The following is a 26,202-nucleotide window of genomic DNA, read 5'->3' as shown; positions in this document are numbered from 1 at the left end:
CGACTTTTTGTCCACCTAAACAGGAAGGATGGCCGAGCGCGCGCGACAATTCTATCGCGGTCTCCTTAGCAACTTAGCGGCCCTAGCAACCGAGGCCCCGTTCGGCCCTGCAGGAAGAGAAGCCGTGGTCGGCCGCTCGGCCGTCCGCCGGCCGAAGGGCATCCTGACCGAAAGGTGCCGAGCGGAGGCTCAAAGCAGTTTATATACGCCGGGGACGTGATGCGGGTATGTGGCGCTTATATGGGGAAAAGCGAAGCGAGATGGCGTCTGTGGAGGTTCTCGGTCACCCAGGTCGTGGTTGTCCCAAAGGTGCTTTTTCAGGAGGCAATTGGACTTTCTTGTATTTCTTTGAAGACGTTTCGCTTCTCACCCGAAAAGCTTCTTCAGTTCTGACTGGATGTTGGGGAATGGAAGGATTTATATCCCTTGCGGACAGCTGGGCATTTGCATGGCGCGGGAGGATGAACGGATTTCCAGAAAACGTTGCAGACTACTACAGGAACCATTTGCAGTTCGGTTTGAGATGCAGACAACACAGAAGCATCCCCGACAGCCCGCGCCGGTCTTCAACAGCCAGCGAAGGGACACAGGGCAGAAAATACCCTGCAGCCAAGAAGGCTCCACACACATCTGCACTACTCAGGTGATCCTGAGGACACAGGTAAACCTCCAAATGGCTTCAAAGACTCTCTAAAAGAATGCAAATGCCTAGCTGTCTGCAAGGAGTATAAATCCCTCCATTCCCCGCCATCCGGTCAGAGTTGAAGAAGCTTCTTGGATGAGAAGCGAAAGGTCTTCAAAGAAAAACAAGACAGTCCAGTTGCCTCCTGAAAAAGCACCTTTGGGACTAATGTAGTAAATTGAACAATTATTAGAATAATGATTTGTCTGCATAACTGCAATAATGATGTGTCTGCTATTAACGATCTTGTTACTACATTACGTATTAGTGACCCTTTTAAGTGACCCTTTCAAGAGACAGTCATTATACACCGTTGGTTTACGCGAGACGTGTACCTATGAAACATACATCGTTTTGGAAGGTTTGTATGCCTGTGAGAAACGCTCCTAATGTATCACAGTGTGTATTTCAATGTGTAGCCCTTTGTTCTTTAAGGAGGGGAGTATAAAAACTGAAGTCGAATCCCGCCCTCCTCGTTCAGAATTGCCTATCTCTAATATGCTCTGAACCTTGCGCAAATAAACTTCTCTGCTAAACCCCTCTGGAATTCGTAAGAGTTCTTTCGTTTTCCACAAGAGGACAAGCAAGATGATAATTGAAAATAGGGATTCTCCTAAGCAGAGAACGGAAAAAGAGGGAGGGCTGTCAATAGCCTGAAGTCTGAGCGAGCTTTGGGGGCTCTTTAGGCAGCTCTTAAGCAATGAAAATTTTAAACTTCAGTTACATTTTGCACTTCACAGCTGATCTCTGAGAAAGAAATGAAGAAGAGCAAAATAGAATAAACATTGAGAGTGTTTGTCTCTTGAAAACCAGGTTTTGTTTTTACACTTCTACTGTGTGCACGCGTGTGTACACACGGGGTGTGTGTGTGGGTGAACACACACAAACACACACACACCAGGAGTACTGTGACTCTAACAACTACATGGTGGAATAATTCTCATCACAGACCTGAAGGCAAGAAGGGGCTTACTGTTGGAGGGCTGGGGTCAGTTTTTAGCTCAAGGTTTAGCAAAAACCTGCCTATGAATATTGTTGTTGTTTTTTCTTACATACAAGAAAACCTGCTAAATGATAAATAGCACCAAGACAGCTTTAGCTCAAGATGCTAAAAGGGCTGCTCTTGATTTGACATGCAGAAAGAATTTTCTCGAAATTTCAGAGATCCAGAACACTCAGAAGTCAATAAATAAATAAAGTCGGGCAGAAGGCAGCAGTAAAGTACTTATATATTGTTTCCAGGAAAATACTTGAATCTATCTATGAAGTCACAAGTTGTTCACTGCTGTTGTTGTTTTCTGGTAACAAGTGAAGCTTCTAACTTTTGCTCTCAATGAACATTCTAATATACAAATTAGTAAAATTAAATCTAAATTGCTCTTTTTTTGTTGGCAGTACTCAGCTATTTCTGAAGATGTATTGTGTTGTAATCCTTGCCTTCTGGGCTCAATTATCTAAAATGTTTTTGCATTGTCAAGCCTCAAATCAACTTGAACAAATAAGACCAGAAGCGGCCAATTAAGTTTCAAAGAGTAAATTGCATTAAAGGAAATGTGTGGTTGCCAACAGTATTTAAGGCTGTTGCATATTCTGAATTTAAAAAGCTGAAACCCAGAAATATTTGTTTCATATTATACATTATACATAACTAAAACAAATGCGTATGTTTGGAATAGCTATTTTTTCCTACAGAACATTAAAATGAGATGAATTTTATCCAGAATAACAGAATTAGAAGGGACCTTGAAGGTCTTCTAGTCCAACCCCCAGCTTAGCAGGAAACCCTATACCATTTCAGACAAGCAGCTGTCTAGTCTCTTCTTAAAAGCGTCCAATGATGGAGCACTCACAGTTTCTGAATGCAAGCTGTACCACTGGTTAATTGTTCTCACTGTTAGGAAATTTCTACTTAGTTCTAGGTTGCTTCTTTCCTTGATTAGTTTCTACCCATTGCTTCTTGTCTTGCCTTCTGGTGCTTTAGATTAGAAAATAGGTTGACCCCCTCTTCTTTGTGGCAGCCCCTCAGATATTGGAACACTGCTATTATGTCACCCCTAGACCTTATTTTCACTAGACTAGCCATACCAAATTCCTGCAACTGTTGTTCTTATGTTTTAGCCTCCAGGCCACTAATCATCTTTGTTGCTTATCTCTGCACTATTTCCAAAATGTCAACATCTTTTTACAATATGGTGACCAAAACTGGATACAGTATTTCAGGTGTGGTCTTACTAGGGCTTTATAAAGTGATACTAATATTCACATGATCTTGATTTTACCCTTCTATTAATGCAACCTAGGTTAATTCTCTCCATGTAGATGCAGTTCTATTAAGAATTACACGTTGAGTGCAGTTGGTCAGCCAGTTACAAATCCATCTGGTGGTGGTTCTGTCTGTCTCACATTTTTCTAGCTTACCAAGAAGTAGGTTGTGATCTACTTTATCAAATGCTTTTCTGAAATCCAAGTATTCTATATCCACAGCATTTCGCTGATCCACTAATTTAGTCACTTTGTCAAAGAATGCAATAAGATTTGTCTGGCATGATCTGTTTTTGACAAACCCATGTTGGTTTTTGGTTATAACTTTGCTTGCTTTTAGGTATTCGCAGATCTGTTGCTTGATTATCTTTTCCAGGATCTTCCCACATGTCAGGCTGATAAGTCTGTCATTTCCTGGATCTGTTTTTTTCTCTCCTTTTTTGAAGATGGGAACCACATCAGCTCTTTTCCAGTCTCTGGTAGTTCCCTGATGCTCCAGGATCTTTGAAAGAAATGGTTCAATGGTTCTGAAATCACATCTGCCAGCTCCTTCAGAGCTCTGGGATATAATCTTTCAGGTCCCAGTGATTTTAACTTGTCTATAGCGGACAGGTGTTCTCTTACCATTTTCTTGCTAATTTTAACTTGCATTCCTAGTCTGTCTTTTATGGTTAGGTTTTTGGTATGTTGGGCTATATTTTCTTTTTGTGTGAAGACCAATGCAAAAATGATTTAAGCAGCTGTACTTTCATTCTACTGCATATTACTTCCTTGCCATCTTCCATTAGTGATCTGATTGTTTCCTTGACTTTTTTTTTATATGTTGAAACAAACTTTTATTATTATTATTTTTGACATTTGTTGCAAATCTTACTTCATTTTGAGCCGTAGCTTTCCTCACTTCATCTTTGCAAGTTCAGGCTATTTGTTGGTATTCTGCCTTAGTTATGTGTTCCTCTTTCCATTTTTTTGTACTTATCCTTTTTGTCTTTCAGTTTATCAGAGAGATGTTGTGCAACCAACCACTTCTTGGATTTCTTGTTTTTCTTTTTCTTTTTGTTAGATTCCATTAAACCATTTAAACGCCTAGCAAAAGTGTTTATTTGGACAAAACAGGAAGCCAAACATGAATAAATATACTATGGATAGATCAATTAATACAATGTGCTACACAGTTCTGGATTTTGAATACTATCGTACACAGATGAATCATTTGGCATGATTGCCAAAAATTAATAATCAAGAGAAGATGACAAATAAAAGGATACTGATCACCAACTGAAGGTGATGTTTTTGGAGCTTTTTGCCTTCAAGAGTTATATAATACCTCCAATTTTCAAGTCTAATTATGGGATTAATGGAAAGAGGATGTCTTCCTTGATTCTTTTAGCCAATTTAATACTTAAGACAAAATATATACTAGGTTTCAGCTGAATACAAAAAGCAATGTGTATGTTAATTGCCAAATGGAATAAATAGGCAGCCTCCAGGAATCAATATATTATAGGCATTATTCAAATAACTACAAATAATAATATTTGGAGAATTATACAGAAAAGTTTGAAAAAGGGAACTAATAAATTCAGGTTATAGTCCGGAAATATGTAGAAGGGTAGTTCCGAAATGCTATTTATCTAAAAATAAACAGTAAATGTGGTATGAAAAGAGAATTGTATAAGAAAATAGCCTAAAGCACTGCTATCTTACTCTTTATATAATCTCCATATCTCGTTTCTTGCTAGCTAAATTAGAAAATGTAGTTAATGGAAGGATTTAAGAAATAGGGTAACATTTTATTAAATTTGCTAAAGCTATTTCTGGGAAGACAGCCTAATTAAAATTAATAGAATTGTTGGTTTCTATTTCCTAAGGTTCTCAAATTATGACTGTTAAGCATTAAGATGAATAATATATTTTTCAGCTAGTTGGATGTCATTAAAAGAACCAAATCTAGCAACAAGAATATGCACCCTAGCACTTAGAAAGTCTAGCTGACTGATATAGTCTCACATATGTAATAATTAACTAATTTAAACTGTTGGCTTGAAGTGGGCTTGAAGCTAAAAGTGTCATACTGAATTTATGATTATTTGCTCATTTTGTTCAGAATATACTATTTCTCACCATTTGGTTACCTATTCACAATATCAGTACAGCATCAGGAGGAATCTGTCTTGTGCAAAGGGACTTTATTTACTCGTTATTTCTTTTCTATCATTATCAAATGATTCAATTGCCCCTCCAAACCGCTCCTTCACTAACTGTCTGAAGGCAGACATAAGGGACTGTGAAAGTTGCAAGATAGAAAGGAATTAAATTCCCCTTTCCAATTCCTTCAATGGAAGAAGTGGAAGTTAAACTCTAACCACATATTATTATATATTGTGTGGTATTAATTGTATCAATAATAATAGAGTCTTAATTGGCACTTTTTTCAGAGATACGTCAAGTCATACTGATATATTTATTTCAGTTTGGAATGGATTTCTTTATGATAGATTCTATGCATAGTCTTTTTTTTTAATCAGCTGATTGTTTGTCCATAAATGTTGATTTGCAACCTCAGGTTTCACCAACAGAATCTTATGAACTCAACAAGATAAGTTGCTATATATTCAACTTTGCTTTAAAATCATTTATTTGATACATTCATTATACTTCTTAAATTATTTGAATGTGATTGAAGAAAGAGAGTTGGCATGTGTCCTATTAATATGTGTTATCGACTGATTTGCGTTATCTGATCTTCAGCTTCTAGTGCAGTGGTTCTCAACCTGTGGGTCGGGACCCCATTTGGGGTCGATCGACCATTTCATGGGGGTCGCCAAGCAAGGCTGTCCGCCATTTTTTTGTCTGCCATTTTTTTTGTCCGCCATTTTTCCCCCTTTTCCGGGGGGTGCCTTACCTCCCTTGGGCTGGGGCAGCTGGTGGTTGGCCTGCTCCGTCTCTGCCACTTGCCAGCTACGCCTCGGCTGGCGCAGGGGGCGGAACCACGCATGCGTGGCGCTCCCGGGCAGGGAAAGTCCTCGACTTACGACCGGTTGGGTAGTCCTTGACTTACGACCGGTTTAGTCCTCGACTTATGACCGGTTTAGTCCTCGACTTATGACCGGTTGGGGTCACGGCATTAAAAAGGTTGAGAACCACTGTTCTAGTGTGTAAAAGAAAAACATACCCATATGTACAGTAGGTTTCATGAACTGAGAAAAAGACATGCTATTCAAAAATTATACATACAGATTGCATTCCTGCCTTGATCTCTCAGTTACTTCTAAAATCTGTACATAAATAGTGGTCCACAGTTCCCATTCTGTCTAAAGTGGGAATACAGGCAATCCTGGACTTACAACCGTAAATGGAACCAGAATTTCCATTGCTAATCAAGGTGGCTATTAAGTGAATCGCACCTGATTTTACAAACTTTTTTTTGTGAATCCTGCTTCTCTCACTGACTTTACCTGTTGAAAGCCAACTGGTAACGTCGCCAGTGGCAATCATGTGATCCCGGGACACTGCAACCATCTTAAATCCATGCCAGTTGCCAATCACCTGAATTATGTTTATGTGACTGTGGGGATGCCATGACTGTTTTAAGTGCAAGGACCTGTCATAAATCACTTTTTTCAGTGTTGTCACTTTGAACAGTCACTAAATGAATAGTTGAAAGTCAAGGACTCCCTGTATCCTTTCTTTCTTCATAGCTCTGTTGTTGTACTCTGTATATTTTCTATAATGGAGTTCAAAAATAAATGTCTTGATACTGGATGATATTACTCATTTTCTTAAAGGGTCATTGCACACAGTTGCTTTTGGCTGGAATGGTTTATATATTAAATATGTTGAATAACTTTATTCTCTTTTTTAAACAGTGACAGAACTCTGGTTACAAGAAAAAAGGGAAATCCCATTGTATGAACGTGGGCTTGTTTTAGGTATTAAAGTTCTTAGTAACGTTGAAGATATGCAGTAGATATACCACACTGAGCTATAAATTAAATATGGATGGCTCAATAAAAGTAGTATCTTTTTCCGAATGCAAATATTAGTTATAAGTAACAGCTCAGAAATTTTCTGTAAATGGAATGATTGAGATATGCACTTTATATTTTGCTCTCTTGTCAGCACTAATATTAGTTATGGCTAATAAATTTTCGGCCATAACTCTTTGAGAAAACTGATTTATTCTGAACTTTTTTCCCACGCAGATACTCTGCCATAGACAAAAGCTCCTACAGATCAGTTTGCTAATTTTGTAATGGATGTATGTGCTTTTGCCAGGACTGATTTGGTTTTGAAGATGTGATAAATTATTTATATAGGTTTAATGTTGCCCCAATTGTAGTCTTTTTCTAACTGTTAACACCAACATTCTTATGTAAGAATCAAATGTGAGTTTTTGTACCATGTGTAGAACATAAATACATGGTTCAGTGTTCTTATTAAATATGCATTTATTATCAAACTGGAAGATGTGAAAATATTTTTTGGTTTGAATGGGATTGAAAAAATGCTGCAAATTTATGAAAATATTAAGATATAATGATGAAAGCATGAAGAAACCAGAGTTGTGAATAACCTTTAACAAAGGAGATTAGTAGAGAAATAATGATATTACTGTCAAAATAGTTGTGTGGAGAGTTTGTTTCAGATCTATTTTAATTAACCATTCTGAACCACTTCACCAAATCTGCCAACTTCTTGAATCAGGCTATTACTGGTAAATCTAAACTATGCAATTGAAAGTTGGCTTGGATTCTGGTCTTGAAATAATTCTGTTAAATATCAGAAAAAACAATATGGTAGTTTTCGTTCTGATTTAAAATCCTGAACCAGAGGATTCATCCAAATAATTTGTTCGATTTTTAAGACCATTTAGGAAAATATCAAAATTGAGATAATATATTGGCTACAATTAAGATATAATTAGTATTCTTTAGTGGGCAGATTGGGAAAGCTAATCTGAGAAAGTTAGCTAATTTGGATCTTAATCTGATCTTTGTTTTACTTATCAAAAAGAAAATTAGTTTTTCTACAAGCTTGCCAATATTTAAACTCACTCACATAAGAATAATTTTCTTATTGGCAGATGTTGTTATCAGAGATGAAGGAAAATGACTTTAACGGGTTACACAGTAAAGTTATAATCTTGTTTCATGAAGCTTTTCAGTTGAACTCATATGGGTAAATTGACCATACAATCTTTTATTACATCATACATAATATTGTGCTCGTTTTTTATTCCATCCATTTGTTGAATGAGCTATAGTACCCCAGTTTACACTAAACCATAAAGGGTAAGTATACAAATCAAATTTGATTACAGATTCATTACCTACATTACCTGCAATGGCATCACTTTATAAAATAACCTTTCATGATTTATTATTTGTTTAAATTGGATCTTTCTGTACTCATTTTATAAAAGTGTCTATTTAGGGTTCAATATAATTAAAGTTACAGTTCTCTGATTGATACATATTAGTTTTATTATATTTTTTGTATTGATGTGTGTATAAGCACATGCTTCGGTGGCATGATTTTTGAAACACCTAAGAAAATGGCTGAGACTTATCTTAACTAAAAAGCCCTGGGAAAATAGATTCAAACGAATGCTTTTGCTGCAGTAGAATGGGTTTGCATATTTGGAATAACGTTATCAAATATAAAAATGTGTGTGCAAGTTCTTCCAAAAATAAGAAAGGGTGTAGTTATTTTGCAAAGCTGTATATAATGAAACTTAGAAAGGACCTTTCGTCTGTGTCAATCATCAAACTAGATAGAATGTCTGAAGATTTTCTGAGGTTGCAAATATTAATCTAATAAAGTCTTAATCTCTCTTTTTCATTTTCTCACTAGAAAAACCATACCAGACATGACTTCTATAAAAGAGCAAGCAGCAATCAGTAGATTAATAACTTTCCTACAAGAATGGGATAGTGCTGGCAAAGTTACTCGAAAACATATTCTTGAAAATTTCATACTTGCTAACCAAGGCAAGACTGGTCCAGAACTTGAGATAGAATTCTCTCAGGGAGCCAGTTTATTTCTGGCTCGTATAACTGCCTGGCTCCGGCTGACGTATCCCTTTTGAGAATTGATGGTTAGGTAGAGCAAAGAAATACTAGGAAACATTGTTGAAATTACCAGGATGGGCTACATATTTAACTACCCCAAAAAGCGCAGTTTTTAAATTTGTAGTCTTGGATACAGAAACCAATTCTGAAAGGGTATTCACTATTTTTATTCTTTCATGGCAAAATAAACAGCCTGTTTGATAGTTTCTTAAAGCTAGCCCATTTATTGTAACATAAATATAAGCCCAGACGCAGAATTTTTGTAAATGGCTTTAAAATGGGCAAAAAGGATAGGGAAAAAATAAATTCAGCTAAGGTTTATTCAGCAGAATATATTAAAATAAAAGCCTTAACTAAGTCATGATAGCTATATGTACGGAACATGCTTGGAACAACAGTTAAAATCAGTTGGCATCTTTCTTTCAGCTGCAAGTGGGTGAGTAAATGATTTTCAGGAGTCGGAGGAACTTTACAATTGTTAGCCTTCTATGTTGTTGAAAGAAGGAATGTTGTTTATATTCTCCTTGTATTATCAAAGGATGTACAGGTAGTTCTTGACTTATGGCCACAATTGAGCCCCAAAATTTCTGTTGCTAAACAAGACAGTTGTAAACTGAGTTTTATGACCTTTCTTGCCACAATTGTTAGTGAATCAGTGCAGTTGTTAAGTTAGTAACATAGTCAAGTGAATCAGGCTTCCTCATTGATTTTGCTTATCAGAAGAATGCAAAAGGTGGTCATATGACTCTGGGACACTGCAACCATCATAAGTACATGCCAGTTGCCAAGCATCCAAATTTTGATCACATGACCATGGAGCTGCTGCAACAGTCATCAGTGTCATAAGTCACTTTTTTCACTGCTGTTGTAACTTCAAATGGTCACCAAATGAATGGTTATAAGTCAACGACCATCTATATAGGACGTTCTGTTGGTTATGCTTCTGTATTTTCTTGTTTGATGAATCTCTGTTTTCTGCACATTCACTTATTTACAAGTTCTTGAAAATAAAATATGGTTACTGTTTTAAACATTCTTTGGTAGCATCAAGGATACACTGCTTGAATAGTAGCTTATCCCAAATTGGAGAAATGTTATATAATCCTTTATAATACATTTGCAGATTTTATCACATGTGAAATCATGCAACATAGCTGCATAACCAAGGATAGAAGCAATTCCAGAAATAACCCTTGAAAGCATTTTGGTGAAATCTGAACCACTATCCCCTTCAGTTTGTCTGGATGGGATGCAGATTGCTACATGTTAAACGGAAATTGCAAGTTCTAATTTTCTGTGATAAAAGTATTGCTAATTTGTATGTCATCACAAAAACATTGAGGGTGTTGACAGTTTACTGAGAAGGCATCAACAAACATCTCTTTAGGAGTGAGTGAAGTAATGTTAAATAGTATTCTACTTCACACACAAACACACACACACAAACAGAATTGCCATAAAGCTTTTTGTTTTGTTCTTCAAATTTTTGCAGCCAGCGGTACCTTCTTGAATTTCTGGAAATTGGTGGTATCCTCACCCTATTGGAAATACTTGGGCTGAAACAACTGAAAGAAGAAGACAAAATGGAGTCTGTAAAACTTCTTCAGTTAGTGGCAAAATCTGGCAGGAAATTCAAAGAGCTTATCTGTGAAAGCTATGGTAGGCTTATTTCAACATCTGTTTAAGATAAGCAGTTTGGAGGTATCAGGATAATTATTTTCTTACATAATTAAAATCTTTCCTGTCTCTGAACTTCATTGAAAGAAAAGAATTGCTTCCCTTCTGTAATTCAGCAGAATGATGAATCATTTCAGTGATCCAATTTACATTAATTTTAAAAGACTGGAAATCTTTGGTCTTCATAAGATTATTTCCCTTCAACGGGGTATTATGGCCTTTTTTTCTTTATTGCAGTATGTTAGAGCAGGGGTCCCCAACCCCCGGTCCGTGGACCAGTACCGGTCCATGGCATGCCAGCAACCGGGCCGCACAAACAAGCAAAGCCCGATCTGTGCGATGCAGGCAGCACACAAAACCACAGCCCCTCTGGTCTGCAGAATAACCTCTCTCCATGGAATGGGTCCCCGTTGACCAAAAAGTTGGGGACCTCTGTGTTAGAGCCATGCATAGAGTAAATTGAAGCATAATTCCTCTTTGAAATGGCTGCAAATTGTTAACTTTCTGAAATTCCCTTACAGCATTCCAACTATTAGAAAGTGAAAAGTTAATTCCATTGTCATATATCTCTAGATGTCTATACAGTATCTATGTATCTATATCTACAGGATGTTTATATATCTTCCCTTTATCTCTATATATCATCCAGTTGATTCTTTTCTCTAAAATATGGATATATAGCATGTGGAGACCAGATGCTGAATCATAAATTCCCACAGTCCCAGCCAGTACAACCAATAATGAGGATGCTGGAAGATGTAATTTAGCAACATTTGGCATCTAACCATAAGGACTCCAGTTCTAAGGAACATTTAGTTTTTTATAAAACAAACACACAAGAGTTTGTGCAACTGAGATGTAATCCCAACCAAGTTAGTTGGATTAACTTTGCATAAGGATTGTAGGCTTCAACTAGCACAGTTTCAGAAACTGGCCTACTTAAAAAGCCAGATGTTGCAATGAACAGTTCCTTGCTTCCAAAACAGCATATATACAAGGGCAATTCGAAAATAAACCGTTTGGTTATCAATGACAGACACTCGCAGATACAGAACGTTTATTATACACATTAGAAAACTGCAATGTTACATTACTTTTCAACATAATCACCATTCAAATTGAGGCACTTGTCATAACGTCTTACAAGGTTTGAAATTCCTTAGTAGTAGTTGCTCGGCTCCAAATCTGGGCTATGGGGAAGGTGATCAGAAACATCCCAACGGAACTGCTTCAAAAGTTCTTGGGTGCATCTAGCGGTGTGTGGGCGAGCATTATGGTGAACCAACACTACACCGGAAGTCAACATGCCCTGATGCTTGTTATGGATGGCTGTAATGTTTCACAGTAGATTCCTGAATTGATGGTTGAACCACGCTCCATGAACTTCACTAGCAGTACTCCTTTGGCATCTTCACATTTGGCAAGATTTTCTATGGCGCCACTTCCGGTCGGTTCATGTTTTTAATTTGTTAATTGATATTGCTGATGAGTTCAAAGAAACTCATTATTGGCAGATTTTTCTTAACCTACTTGTTCAGAAAGCTTTTTCCTACACAGGTGTGCGATCAATTGCTGAATTTTTGGCCACTTCCAAGTCAGAAGCGACACAAGAGCAAGTGCAGATTCTTCTGGATACTTTAGGACACGGCAACCCGAAATACCAAAATCAGGTGTACAAAGGGCTGATTGCTCTTTTAAAGTGCACTTCTCCCAAAGCTCAACAGCTGTCCCTACAAACACTCAGGATAATACAGGTCAGCAAAATAAATGAGAAGTGGGATAAAGCATGAAGTTTTGCAACCTCAGTTTTATGGATTGAATAGAATTTTATTTCCTTTAAATAAATTAATTGATAGATTTGCAAATGCAGCGACCAACAGTAATAATGTGTAACTCTCAAGACATAACACTCATAACAGAGAGTAAAATAGAAAGATTTTTATAGCTATACCGTGAGGTATACTGCACATCTTTGGACCATGACATTTCTACTATCTTAGGCATCATTTTAGAGTCAGTTTTAATTTTTGCATTGTCACAGTGTTACAGGATTCTTTTTTTGGGGGGGGGGGACTGGAGGTGTATTTTGCAATGTGAGGGTGGCAACTGACACAGAAAAAAGACTGGAGACTTTTATGCTTTTTTACTATTTACATTGAGGCTGTTTAAAGCAGCTATTTATAAAAGGTATATACAATGTAATTGGATCTCAGGCTTGCTCCTAAATCTTGCACCCAAAAATTATCCCCTGCAAGATCTTCTGCTTTGTCCCTGTTTTACTCATCTCTCTCCCTCATTTCTGGGTTTATCAAGAGGAAATGAGAAAAAAAGGAACATACTGAATTTACTGTAATACGCTCAGCACAGTTCACTTTTCTCCTGGCTCTGCTCAGCTGAACACCTACTGCTTGTCTATTAGGGGAACAACCTCTAATCAGAGTCTTCTCCCAGTTATTCCACAGAGACCAGGGCTTCACCCGCGATGATAATCCCCTCCATTCTGTCTTGAGTCTTGGCTGTTGATATCTTCTCTCTATTCCTTTCTTCCAGGGAAGTCAGCCATAGATCTTTCTTCTCCCTTCTCAACCAGGAACTGGCAACTGCTTTGCAAACTCACTTAACTTCACTTTCCAGCCTTTCTCTCCAGCCACTCTATTTTACACAGACTTTTTCTCTCCTCTCCTTTTTTCCTTCTCTCTCCAATTTTGTTTAGTCAGACCAGCAGCATGGCCCCCAGCAATTGAGGAGATAGGTGTTCCCCCGGGGCTCTAGTCCCCAGCACCTATGCGCAGGCTGGACCAATAGGATGCTTTTTCCACATCTGCATTTTCTAGCCACAAATGTATTATGCATAAATTTTCAGTAAAACAGAATTTGTTTCCCCTGCTGCCTAAAAAAATCACCAAATTGGTAATTATGGAAGGGGAATCGTGGATGGGGGCTAATCTAAGAAAATATACTGTAACACAAAAATGCAAGCTGTCAACTTACCTATCAACTTAGGGAAATAATGTATATTTCCAATAAAGTGGGTCTGAAAGGCTGCTATAATAAATGTCCATCTTAAAGACTTATTGTACAACTATTTATTTATGCTGTACCACCTGAATATATCTCCCTCTCTGAAACCCAAATTGAATGGAACTGGTTTTCATATCTGAAACAAATCTTGTCTAATAATAACTGGGGCCACTGACTTGTCATAGCAATACATGCTTGATTTGTAGAACAGGCATTGTCTAATGTGATTTGCTAGTGAGAAATAATTATATTATTTGAAACAGAGATGACAATAAAATCCTTTTGCTAAATGCTATTTCAATATCTTATTCAGCAAAAAGATGATAATTAACAGAACTAATGCCAGGAAGTTGTTAGCTCCTCAACCAAGATTTGCCTTTCACATTAGTAAAACTAATTTTAAGAAATCATGGGTTCAAATGACTACTCAAATAATAACCACTGGACAATCTTCAGCCAGCTACTATTTTTCATCTGAAGAATGGCATAACTTTAATAAAGATAAAATGTAACTGCCTTCTGGCAACTTGCGGCATTATGAGGATACTCCATATCTGGGAAAATTTGACTTTATTGTTCTATTTGACATGTGAACTATTTTAAAACCAGGCCATTGTGCATAATTCCTGAAATTTATGCTCTGCTTTAATACCTTCTTTAAGACTTCTTTGCCAGAGATATTTATTTCTCAGCATATTTCTTTAATGTGCCTAATTTTTAAAGTACTTTATATGCATGTTTTAATGTTTTATATATATACCTGCAAAAGTAACTTCAGTGACTGGCACCCATTTGCCATTATACATTTACATATGATTTGAATATTTATTATGTATTTATTAATCAAATTTATTTAACTCCTCCATTTCATGAAAAATGGCACATAGTGATGTACAATAAGCAGTAAAAATAATACATATATAAAAACAGACCTTTAAAATAGAAAAATCAGCATTAAAATATAGATGATTAAAACTAAATATATATATATGATAACATTACTGTTTTGTCTTTCCCTTGCGTTTTACCTTATATAATCTGGTGGTTATATTACATGTTTTTTAATTGTATTGTTTTAACCTTTTGTGTTGTTTGCATGGTTGTTTTATTTTTTGCTTTTTGGTATTGTTATGTTATGTTTTGGCATTCTTTATGCTATCCAGAGTCACAATAGATAAATAAATAAAATTAATAAATAGAATTAAAACTAAAAGCAAGTTCAGAATTGTTCAAGGGCAAATAGGTATTCTGCTGCAAAAAGGAATTCAGCTGTGTTGGTCAATGTAGTGTCTACTGGAACATGCTAAATCTAAATATTTACATATTTCTGACATGTATTCTCCAATTTAACTGGGCACATGCAGTCCCTCTGAAGTATGTGGGCGGTTCAAAAATGCGAAAAAACAATTAAATAAATAAAATTAAAATTTTGAATGGAAGCATTCTAAGATGAACATATTATTTTACATAATCCAGTTCAGGAAATAATACTCCCCTATTTCTTTTTTAATTTGCCAGTCAATTGTGGGAAAAGCGCATCTGAGCATTGTTGATTCTGTGCTGAGCGTGCTTCGCTCTCTGAATTTTGAGGTACAATATGAAGGTAAAACTGTTTTTTTCCCCTCTCTTCAACGGTTATATTAAGGAAAATACATTTACTGGAAACTGAAAATTAGAGTTTAAATGAAGGAGTGAGTAAAACTAACATTTCTAAAGCAGGGGTGGTGGGAGGGGAACTATCTTGAAAACTAAGATTGTATGTTAAACAAATGTTACACCCAACATGAAATCTTATATAAATTACCATAACATTTTCCTTACCTGAGTCATTTCAGATATTTTGCCTATACTGCCCATCATAACAATTAATCTTGTTGCCAAGGGAGTCAAACCATGTGTGCACAAATTATGTTAGTTTAGTTTTACTGAATGGGAGGCAACAAAGCCAAGAGATCTCTGAGACTAATAGGAAATAAGCAAAATGACTGTCTTCATACGAAAGTAAATGTTTTTATGTTACTAATCATTGTTTTAAAATAAACTTCTTAAAGTTTTGATAACATTCTACAAGTTCATTATCAAAATTATCTAGCCATTTTACAGATCATATTATTTCCACATATCCAGTGCACTGACAGAGTAAGGCTTAGAATCTTTTATAAAACAAATATAATCCCTCTGGATCCTTTAGAAATAAGAAAATATCTTGTATCTTCAATTTATGAGAATATCCAATACTTTTTTCAGTAGAGCCATGGACCAAATTTTGCTATGACATTTCTCAGTTGATAAATTATCTAAATATTTCCAGTGATGAGTGATTTACAATTTATGTTAATTTATGCTAAATGTATTCTTATAATGTAAGCCCAAGTTTTCTCCATGATATATAGGCAATAAACATAATTTTGGTGAAACTTTGTTTAGTTATTTAGCAATTATCCTTTTCCAAAAATCTGACAGTTTTTCATATATCTACCAGCGCTGGAAGACTGTTCCCTTCTGTTTATAACCCTCCAACATTTTGTTGCATAATGATGATATAATTATGCAACTCTTACGGTGGTTAAAGGCTATCAGTGGAAAATCTTCCAATATAATTCCTGCAAAGAAGCTGTCAGAAATTTCCCAGAGTTCTACAGCACCTGTCATTCGTTATCCAGATGTTAATTTCTCAAAATTCTTTCAACCTTAGGAAAGGATTTCCTGTATCTGTTTCCTATAATTACATATACATTTTGGAGGTCATGTCTTTAGATTGAGAAGAGTAATTTAGTATCAATTTCTCAAAATTTGTTAATGGGCAGTTGTAAATTACGGCTATTTTCTTGTAACTACATACTGTAAGTATGACGTTATTTGAATCCATAAGAACCCCAATATTTTGTATCTTAATTGGAGTTCTACCTCTTGTTTATTCTACATTAACAGATTTTATAAAACTCTCTTACGTATATATTCACTTATTTTTCCACATTTTCCATTGGTTCTAGCCTATATTGATCATAAAAGCTGAGATATGCATCCTGTATGAGTACTGTATACTCTTCCTCTGGATCTGGATAATGTAGTAGTAATAGTTTATTGATTAGTCTTGCAACCTTATCAATAAAATAATAAAATAAAATAAAATGATGATAAATCATTGACTTAGAAATTAAAAAATACTGGGGTTGGAATACAACTCTGCCTGGGATAATAACATATAAATTCATTATTTATTTTACTATAAATAGATTTCCTCGATTCTTTTATATTTTCAATTTTCACCCACTATTTTGCTTCATATTTCAAAATGAAAGGGATTGTATTAACCTAGCTGTGCAGCTTGATAGTATTATTTTAGACTTTCCCCCTTAATTCTATTTTTTAAAAAGACAGCTGTGCTGATTTCTCCAATAAAAAGAGGTCAGAACACAAACACACTGTAAGGGCCTGTATAATTATTGGCTGAGAAGTCATGGCTGAATGATCATGTCATAATGATCTTCCTATTAAGATCAATTTTAGACTGCATATAACTTTCATTTTTAATAGACATTTCCATTAAACAAAACAAAAATGATCTATAACAGTTTTAATGAATTTGTTTTAAAAGGACTTAGTTCTCTTTAAGGGATAAGACAGAAAACCTAAAGATAAATTGCATCTTAATTGTTTTACCCAGGACATGAGTAATGGCTGATTTTGACAAGGGCTGATTATGCTATTTTGGGGAATACCTTTGTATTGATCATTTGGTTGCTCTATTTTTTCCCCTGAAAACAGATTTGCAACTTAATGACATGACATCCAAAGTACATAATCATTCTTGGCTGATCTTGCAAGCTGGACAAAGTCCACCCTAGATAGTACTTGAATGGAAAACTACCTCCTCAGTTATGAGCTAAAATATTAAAGTTAAAAAAGAGCCACACTGGGAAAAGTAGCAATCTAAGTTTGTAAGGCTGATATGAAAATTACATGGAAGTAGTTGCCAAGAATTGAATTCAAATAAAGTGTGTCTTTAGTATTCTGTAATTCCTCCATCATTATAGGCCATTATAATATCTAAATGTTCCCATGCATATTTCATAACGTCAGCATCTCTAATGGCAGAGCCATTTTAATGAAATCAGACCATAGAGAATCAGAGCTAAATGATATAATGGGTTTTGTTCTATGGAAAAACTGAGGATGTATTGTATAAGAGATACTATCTAATTAAAACTAGCTTGTGGCAAAATAGGAATTTTGATATCTTCCTTCTTGTAGCTATTCAACTGATCAAGGACCTTATGGCTTATGATGTGCGACCAGCTCTGCTAAAAGGCTTGGTTACGTTACTAAAGCCATCAAGGCAGGAGACAGCCAAGATGCAAGCAAGAATCCTGGAAGGTAATATGTTGAACAGTGCTGTTTGGATTTGTCTGTAAGGAAGATGTTTCCTACTTTCATACAGGTGGTCTTCAACTTACAACAGTTCATTTAGTGACCATTCAAAGTTATAACAGCACTGAAAAAGTGACTTACGACCATGGTCACATGATCAAAATTCAGATGCTTCGCAATTGTCTCATATTTATGATAGTTGAAGTGTCCCAGAGTCATGTGATCAGCTTTTGCAACCTTCTGACAAGCAAAATCAATGGGGAAGCCAGATTCACTTAACAACTGTGGCAAGAAAAGTCGTAAAATGGGGCAAAATTAACTTACATATTTCTCAGCAACATAAATTTGGGGCTCAATTGTAGTCGTAAGTCGAGGAGTACCTGCAATTATAACTTTATTTGCAATAATACAATTGTATTTATAAGTGCATGAGGAGAGGGGAAAATTTTGCTATCAGAGGAAGCAACATGAAATATATATTATCTAGCTAAATCCATGTCATCAGTTTATCTCAGATTCCAAATTTTCAGAAACTAAGCCTGGGTTCTGAGGCAGTAAATCCCATTATAAAACTTCACCATTGATTGTAGTTGCATATGTTGGGAATGGGATGACAGGACTGTGTTTTTCAAAGGAAAACATACATCAACATTGCTGAAAAGTCAAAAAATCAAAATCCCTACCTTTACTACTGAAATGAAAAATAGCTAGCCAAGTCAAATACTGCTGCTGCTGCTTGAAAGCTGGAGAATTTGGAAATGCTTTTCTTGGGAAATCTGATTAAGAACGTTCTATCTGGTTCCAACTCAAATCAAAAACAAAACTGTGAGAAAGCTATGAGATACTGTATTTGATTTGTATATTATATCATCTGTTCAGAAGCAGGCTCTTTGCGCCTGATGGAATCCTTGCCAGCATATGTACAGCAAGCTGCAGCAGCCAAAACCATTGGGTAAGCAATTTTTAGTTACTGGAACTAGCTCTCTAAACATTTAAAATAACTGCTCCGTGCAGCAGAAGAGGTACAAGGAACCACCAGGTCCAAGGGCAAACCAGAACAAGTACGATACAGGCACCCTTCAGATACTTCTTTAAAAAAAAGTTGTTTTGACAAACATTTTATATGCAGTCCTGCTTGGTATAATAGAGAAGACTATTATTCCTATAATACTTTATAATTAAGACTTTTATCACAATTACAAAGGAAAGGGAAAAGAAGCAAATACTATTTAATGGGATGGATATATTTAAATCTTTGCACCTTTTCATTTATAAGCTATTGTTATGGAGGAGAGAAACAGGTAATTCTGAAAGAGGGGATAATTAAATAATTGAAATAATTAGGATGTACTTTTTTAGAAATTATACCAATCCAAATTAATGAAAAGTCAAATAGTCATTTACCAAGATCAGAGTAATTGGAATATTATTGTATATGGACAGTTTTATTGAATATGGACAGTATTACTGAGTACTTATTATTTTGTCTGAAGCTCTGTTGGTATTCTGATCTTAATGTCCATATTGACATCTGATTTACATCACAATAAGGACAGTGATAACAACTACGTATTATTACAGTATTATTGTACAGAGACAGTATTACTGAGTATTTAGTTTGGAGCTTTATTGGTATTCTAAAGAAGGCATATTTAATTGTTTAGATCAGTGGTGGCGAACCTATGGCATGGGTGCCAGAGGTGGCACTTGGAGCCCTCTCTGTAGGCACACACACCGTCTCCCCAGCCCCGCCTCCTCCCACAGCCCCCTCCTCATCAGCAGCCCCCCCGGAGAGTTGCCCCTGGGCATGGCCCACGTGAAGCAGCGCAGCCAAGGACATGGTAGCTGGGCAGCGGGGACAAGACTCTGCCCTTGCGCCCCGTCACGCGCAGATGATGCTGCAGGGCATGGGCGGAGGGCGTGGCCACCATGGCGCTGCTGGGCTGCCTGGGTGATATGTGGCGGGCAGTGGAGGTGGTGGGTGGCCCAGTGGGCAGGGCAGAGCGGGGACGGGGGTGGGGGTGGTTTTGGGACACTCGGTCTCTAAAAAGTTCGCCATCACTGGTTTAGATTATCATCTTTGAAATGCAAAGTGGTTATTTAAATAAGTGATTTAGGTGTTATTAAATTATTTAAATTATGCAATGTAATACCTGTTTTATAGTAAAGTACACAACGTATGTCGGCTCAAGGGCCATATCACTCTTTACCCAGTATCCTGAATGCTGCATTCCCAAGTGGGGGAAGCAGTTTTTCTTTTTCTTTTAAAAATAATTGTATTACTTTTACAGATAAAGTGGTATAGCAAAATCAGGCACAATTGCAGCTTTTTACTTCATCAGAAAAGGAGGCAATGGCATTTAAAGTATGCTGTTGTTATTCCATCATCTTTTTTTTTTCAACTGGTTACAGTATTATTTTTGTTGCTGTTGTTGTTACAGGGAAAAGAGTAAATGGAATAGTACCAAAGAAAATCGGGTGTATTTATTTATTTTAGTGTTCTTTGAGATTTGTGTGGATTTAAAGGGCAAAATAGATTTTGTAAAAACCACAAGCAGCCCTTTGCTCTTTAATCACCCATTCAAAAAGAAAGAGAAAAACATTTCAGTCCCACTTGTTTTGAGGACAGCAAAAATGAGTGCTGGGATAGGCCACGTGTAGCCTGCGGTACTCAAACTATTACTTCATAAAAATTACTTCAGTGTTGAACTGAAACACCAGCCATGCATTCAGACCTTACCAAACCAGTCTAGGTTAATATTTTGGTTCTAAACTATTCAATATTCCCTTTGCAGAATTCTGGCCCAGGAGTCTAGGGAAGTGGCTGAGGAGCTGATCTTCTTGAATGTGGTACATGGCCTTATGTGTGCTATGGGCAACAAAGACCACACCAACGGTCAGAGACAAGCTAGCATCACATTAGAGGCAAGTACCATTTGGAACTAGGGGGCAACTAGGGGTAGTTTATTCCTGTCATTTCTGTAACTGAAATTAAGAGTTTGCATATACAGTTGGGATTATGGTAGTTGAACTCAATAGAAGCAGGATCAGACTGTGGCCGAAGTACAGGGAGGGAACATGTTGGTGTAGAAAAGGGATTGCTTCCATATTTAAGTAAAGCTGGCAGAATGATATTCCTATAGAGTTTTTATTTTAAAACTGCTACCGATAGTGAGTAAAGCTTCCCTCATCTCCCTCTACACTCTAGCACAAACACAGGAAGAAAAAAACAAAATACCAACTAAACCTGCCTAAGAATTCCTACATAGTGTTGTTTTAATTGAGCAAATAATTGGAAAGGGACATGTCACACAGTGATTTAGTACAAGTGAAGCATCTTAGGAGAGAAACATCTGCCACTACCTAGGATTGAACTCTCAACCCACTCAGAAAGGTGAGAGTTCAATCCTAGATAGTAACAGATTTTTTTTTGTTGCTAGGGCACAAAAAAAAAAGCTGCTGCAAACACTGCATGGTGTCAGGAAGGACATCCAGCCAGTAAATGCTCAGCTCCATCCAGTGACCCCAACTCTTCCCCAAAGTAAGGGATTACACTACAGCAGGGGTGTCAAATTTCATTGAGGGCCGCATCAGCATTGCAGTTGCCCTCGGGGGACCGGGTGGGTGTGGCCTACTGGGTGGGCGTGGATGGAGTGGGTGTGGCCTACTGGGTGGGCGTGGCCAGCTCTACATCATTCACGTCAAGGGTGCCTGTGGGGGCCTGGGCAGGAGTGGGACAGATCTGAGGGTCTCTGGCAGAAAGGGGTGGGACCAGGGCAGAGCCCATCAAGCCGGATATGTGAAGTAGGCGAGGGCCATTTGCTGGCCACTTCCAGGCGATGGTGCATTTCTTCATTCCTCATAAAGGGTGACACCTCCCCAGCATGCACCCAGGGGGCGGGGCCGACGCAGCAGGGGCTGGTTCCTCGCTGTTTCCAGATGGCCTTGTGGAGCTAAGACTGAATGCGTCTCAGCATAGATGGCCACCACAAAATTGTACATTGGCTCCCGGCCAGCCTGGGGCAGGTCCAAGGCAGCGGGGGCCGTTCCCTCACTGTTTCCAGGATGGCTTCGTGGGCCACATGAAACCACTTCGTGGGCCACATCCGGCCCCCGGGCCTTGTGTTTGACATGTCTGCACTACAGGGTCATAAAAAGAGGGTTTTTTAAAAACATTCTTCTCTTGGAGTAGTTGCTAGTGTTTCAAATGCTGCCACTGCCTGCCTACACAAGCACACTTAGCAGTAGACCCAACAAAAAGGGTTGCCAGAGGATATACTGTACATAATGATGCAGAAAACCAGTTAACTTTCCAGATGACGCTATTTTATCACTTCAGGCAGGGGGGTGCTTTGGAAAACACTTTGTAAATGTTTCAAATGTTTGCAAAATTGTGGTTTTTCTTATAGCTGGACTGTTTCCTTGTAGTATTTTGTACAGATATTTATAATGATTGAGAACTACGTACGGAGGGCTATGGGAGAAAAATTGTTCGAGCTATTCATGGTATGTATATATTGTCCTGTATATATTGTGCTTGCCTGATGGATTGTCAATTTTAAGCATCAAGTTTTTTATTTTAAGGGCAGAATTAAGGATTGAAATCAAAATATATTTTTAAAACATATTTCAATAGCTGTTGAGTACTCTATCTCACTGAGGGAGAACAGACTAAATAAATACCACAAAAAAGTCAGAATATCAGCATTTAATAAAATCCAGGTATTATATATAACTTTAAATTAATTACACCAATTTTTATGAAAATGTTTTTGTTGTTTATATTGGCATAGTGAAAATAGCTTAACATTCATTTGTAAAATTAATTGTACCATTAACAAATATAGTAATATTTAAAATGTACAATTTATTTATTTATTTATTTATATTTATTGGATTTTTACCCCGCCCTTCTCCTTGCGGACTCAGGGCGCAATGTAGAGAGGTATACATTTAGAGAAATTTAACTGACAATATTGAAAACGACATATCGTTAAAACAAAAAAATGATTTTTTTCCCCTAACTTTATATTCCCATCTTTCCAAATGAGACTAAATGTAAACATTATTCTCCTCTCCCTGCTAGGTATTTTTAAATAGTCCCTAAATCTGTTCAATTTTGATTTTGTTTTGCATGATTGCCCCACAGCAGTAGTGGTTCCTAGATTTAAAGAAAGGTAAGAACCTGGCAAGGCATAAACCAGTGCTGCTTAGCCATGACTATTGGATAAACACAACACAGGGGTAGTTCAGTCTTAAGGCTAGGAAAAAATGGCCAAAAGTCCCTTGACCAAAATTGGGTGGAAGAAGCTTAAAACACTGGGACAGAGAGACAGGCAGAAATATAGTGGTTTCTGTTGTTTGCCTTAGGCAGATCTCCTGACTATATGACTTTATTGTCCATTTGTTTGTAATGTCATTATTTTCTGACATGTCCCTGCTCCAATATTCTTTCGTCAGTTTTGCAATTCTGACTTGCTCATGAATGAATTTTCTCTTGTTCAGAGAATTCTTGCCATGCAGCTTCGTTAACCATATTAGCAGAGGCTATGTTTTGCAATTTTGATACACACTGTATTATAATTGAATTTGTTTACCTGGTATATTTTCCTTTTCAAAAGTCTTTAGAATCTTCTCCATTTCAAAATAATTCAATAATGGAGATCAAATTAGACCCATAATGGCCTGGTCTTTATTCGTATTAATAGCACTTTCAAAGGGAACTGACTGCTTAAAAGGAAAAAGGACACATCTGTAAGCCTATAGACCATAATGCCGTTGCATAATTGTGCCGTATTAAGTAAGCCTTGTCATTTTATAATAATTTCCAAACAAAACTCCCTATAGAAATGTTCAGAACCCAGAGACAAGACCTTCTGGATTATTACCAATTATGCATGAATAGAACACCCAGATTGAGATCAAAGGGCAAATTAATTATTTAGAGAAGATTACTGAAATCTGCCATTGCCAAGACCAAGTGTGGAAATCTTTTGCCCCTCAGATTTAAGGAAATTGTAGTTCCCAGCAACCATAAAGATAAATTTAATTGGACTTAAAACAAAGGCTAGTAATGATTGCAGAATTGGCTAAGCAATTTACATTACTTCATTCCTCAGTATTCTTCTAGTGTGTGGAATATAATTGAAAGGTGACAAGTGACTGAGTGGGCACATGAAAAACAGATTTTTTTCCTACTTCATTAGTCACAGTTGGCATATCCAATGTGATCAAAAGACTGAGGCCATCAAAACCCCAATTTAAGGACCAGGACATTAATCTGATTCACATATGCATGTTCATGTCTAATTAAACTGCAGCATAATAATTACAGTAAGACCTATGTTAACTTTCCATTGAAAATGTTTCATATGCTTGCCCATGCATCAAAGTGAAATCAATTGATGCACTTGTATGAACTTGCCCTTTGTTTTCAGCAATTTGTGCTATAAACAATCATTATGGGATTCAAATTAGGAAGATGTGTAAAGAGAATTTAGTTTGAATGGTTTTGAGACAGGCAAACACAAGAGTCATTTGTGATCTACATGTTCTCAAATTAAAATTACGAACATTTTTCTTTCTGCAGCAAGATGCTGCAAATTTGTACTTGAATATGGATGCTGTACAGGCTGATATACTGGCTACCAATATAGTCAATATTCCAGCAGATTGTTTGGCTAAAGGAAAAACGCTTTTAACAGGTATGTTTTTTGCAGTCATGGGCAAAATCTACAGTAAGAAACATATATACAGAATTGTATATACAATTTACAGAATTGTAAATTCTCCTTTGGTGCAGAATCAGAAAAGCATTTAACACATACAGCTAAATTCAGAAACTGTTTAAATTAGTCAAGCAATAAAAGCATAAAAAGCAGTATTTTTATATATGCTTTTGTGTGTGTGTTTGTGTATATAAAACCTATGGAAGGAAATACCAGCCGACAACCTAAAATGGTTGTCGTATCACTGTTGTAACTTTATTGCAAAATAAACTGGTCCGTAGTCATTTGATTAATTTTTGCAGCACAAATCTTTGTGATTTGAGCTGAAAGGTGTTCATGTGTGTACATAGGTATGCATATACATACATGCTTAAAATTAGTCCAATGCTTCAGTAATAGATTCAAGACTAAATTGTTTTTCTTGGACTGAAATTGTTTTTCTCACCAACCTAGAGACAGAATTGAGCCCTGAAGAGGAGGAAGGGCAGTCTGAAGACAGTGAAGTACTTTCTGAGCCACTTGCTTAATTTCATTCAAGTATTAGGTTTATTGTTGATTTTAATCTTTTCTCCATTTTTCTGCACCCTTTGCACAAAGTACCTTTTTCAAAATCTTTTCATGCATCCCTATGAAGAAAGGATGGAGGACTATGTAACTGCAGTGCAAACTATGTGGCATTTGAGACATTGGGACAGGTGATTCCTATTTTCATTGACTAGATAATTACTTGACTAGTTTTCTCATCTGTTGCGGTACAGATTGTACTAAACTATTGTTCCCATAATCTCACAACAGTGGTTCAATACCACTGGAAGGCATAAAGCTCAGGAAAATGTAAGGAACAAAAATGGCTCTTACCATTGGATAATTTTTGGCCAATTTCATAGTCCAACCCTGATTCGTATCATTATGAATTATATATTAATGTGAAACAGCTCCTTGTACAACTAACCTAGACTCTAAAAGAGGAAAAGGAAAATCTGTGTTAAATAAAATTGCATTGAATTGTTGCATTTAATCTATACTTCAAAGTTATACTTACCTTTAAACTAATTTATTTGCTTACTTACATGAATACATACTTTCTGCTACATTCTTTTATAGCCTGTATGACCAAGAACATAATATTTCCAATTATGCATACATGTGTTTGCTAAAAGACCAACCTTAAAGCACAGCAGGTAGAGTTATCTGTTGATTAAATGTTTTGAATTACAATTTTCATTATTCCAGCTGGAATGAGACTGTAGTAGTTACAATTCAACAACTGGAATAGAGCTGTCTACTCTGAAAGTAGTTTTGCCTCAAATAAATTCATAAAGATCATTTATTTGGTCTGAAAATAATTGAAAACATGACTCATCTTTTCTAATAGCATTCATTATTA

At 36.6% G+C, this 26,202-nt stretch overlaps 1 protein-coding gene across 1 annotated transcript; it reads left to right on the top strand.

Moving 5' to 3' along the window:
• Positions 1 to 95: 95 nt before the first annotated feature.
• On the top strand, positions 96 to 26,156 carry ARMH1 (armadillo like helical domain containing 1). The gene is made up of 12 exons (XM_015811342.1): positions 96 to 225; positions 8,801 to 9,022; positions 9,386 to 9,454; positions 10,511 to 10,677; positions 12,253 to 12,449; positions 15,235 to 15,319; positions 17,971 to 18,093; positions 18,967 to 19,039; positions 20,883 to 21,012; positions 22,516 to 22,593; positions 24,677 to 24,791; positions 25,269 to 26,156. Exons 2-12 carry the CDS (start codon positions 8,817 to 8,819, stop codon positions 25,340 to 25,342), a joined length of 1,317 nt encoding a protein of 438 aa, XP_015666828.1. The 5' UTR covers positions 96 to 225; positions 8,801 to 8,816; the 3' UTR covers positions 25,343 to 26,156.
• The last annotated feature ends 46 nt before the right edge of the window (positions 26,157 to 26,202 follow it).

Source organism: Protobothrops mucrosquamatus, unplaced genomic scaffold (assembly GCF_001527695.2).
Source record: "Protobothrops mucrosquamatus isolate PMUCROS unplaced genomic scaffold, P.Mucros_1.0 scaffold39, whole genome shotgun sequence".
Taxonomy (NCBI): Eukaryota; Metazoa; Chordata; class Lepidosauria; order Squamata; family Viperidae; genus Protobothrops; species Protobothrops mucrosquamatus.
This window is presented reverse-complemented; position numbering and strand designations above follow the sequence as displayed.

Coding starts and splice junctions, on each gene's coding strand:
- ARMH1 (XM_015811342.1), top strand. CDS start 8,817: ATGACTTCTATAAAAGAGCAAGCAGCAATCAGTAGATTAATAACTTTC. Junction 12,450..15,234: donor AAACACTCAGGATAATACAG/GTCAGCAAAATA, acceptor TTAATTTGCCAG/TCAATTGTGGGAAAAGCGCA. Junction 21,013..22,515: donor AAGCTAGCATCACATTAGAG/GCAAGTACCATT, acceptor GTTTCCTTGTAG/TATTTTGTACAGATATTTAT.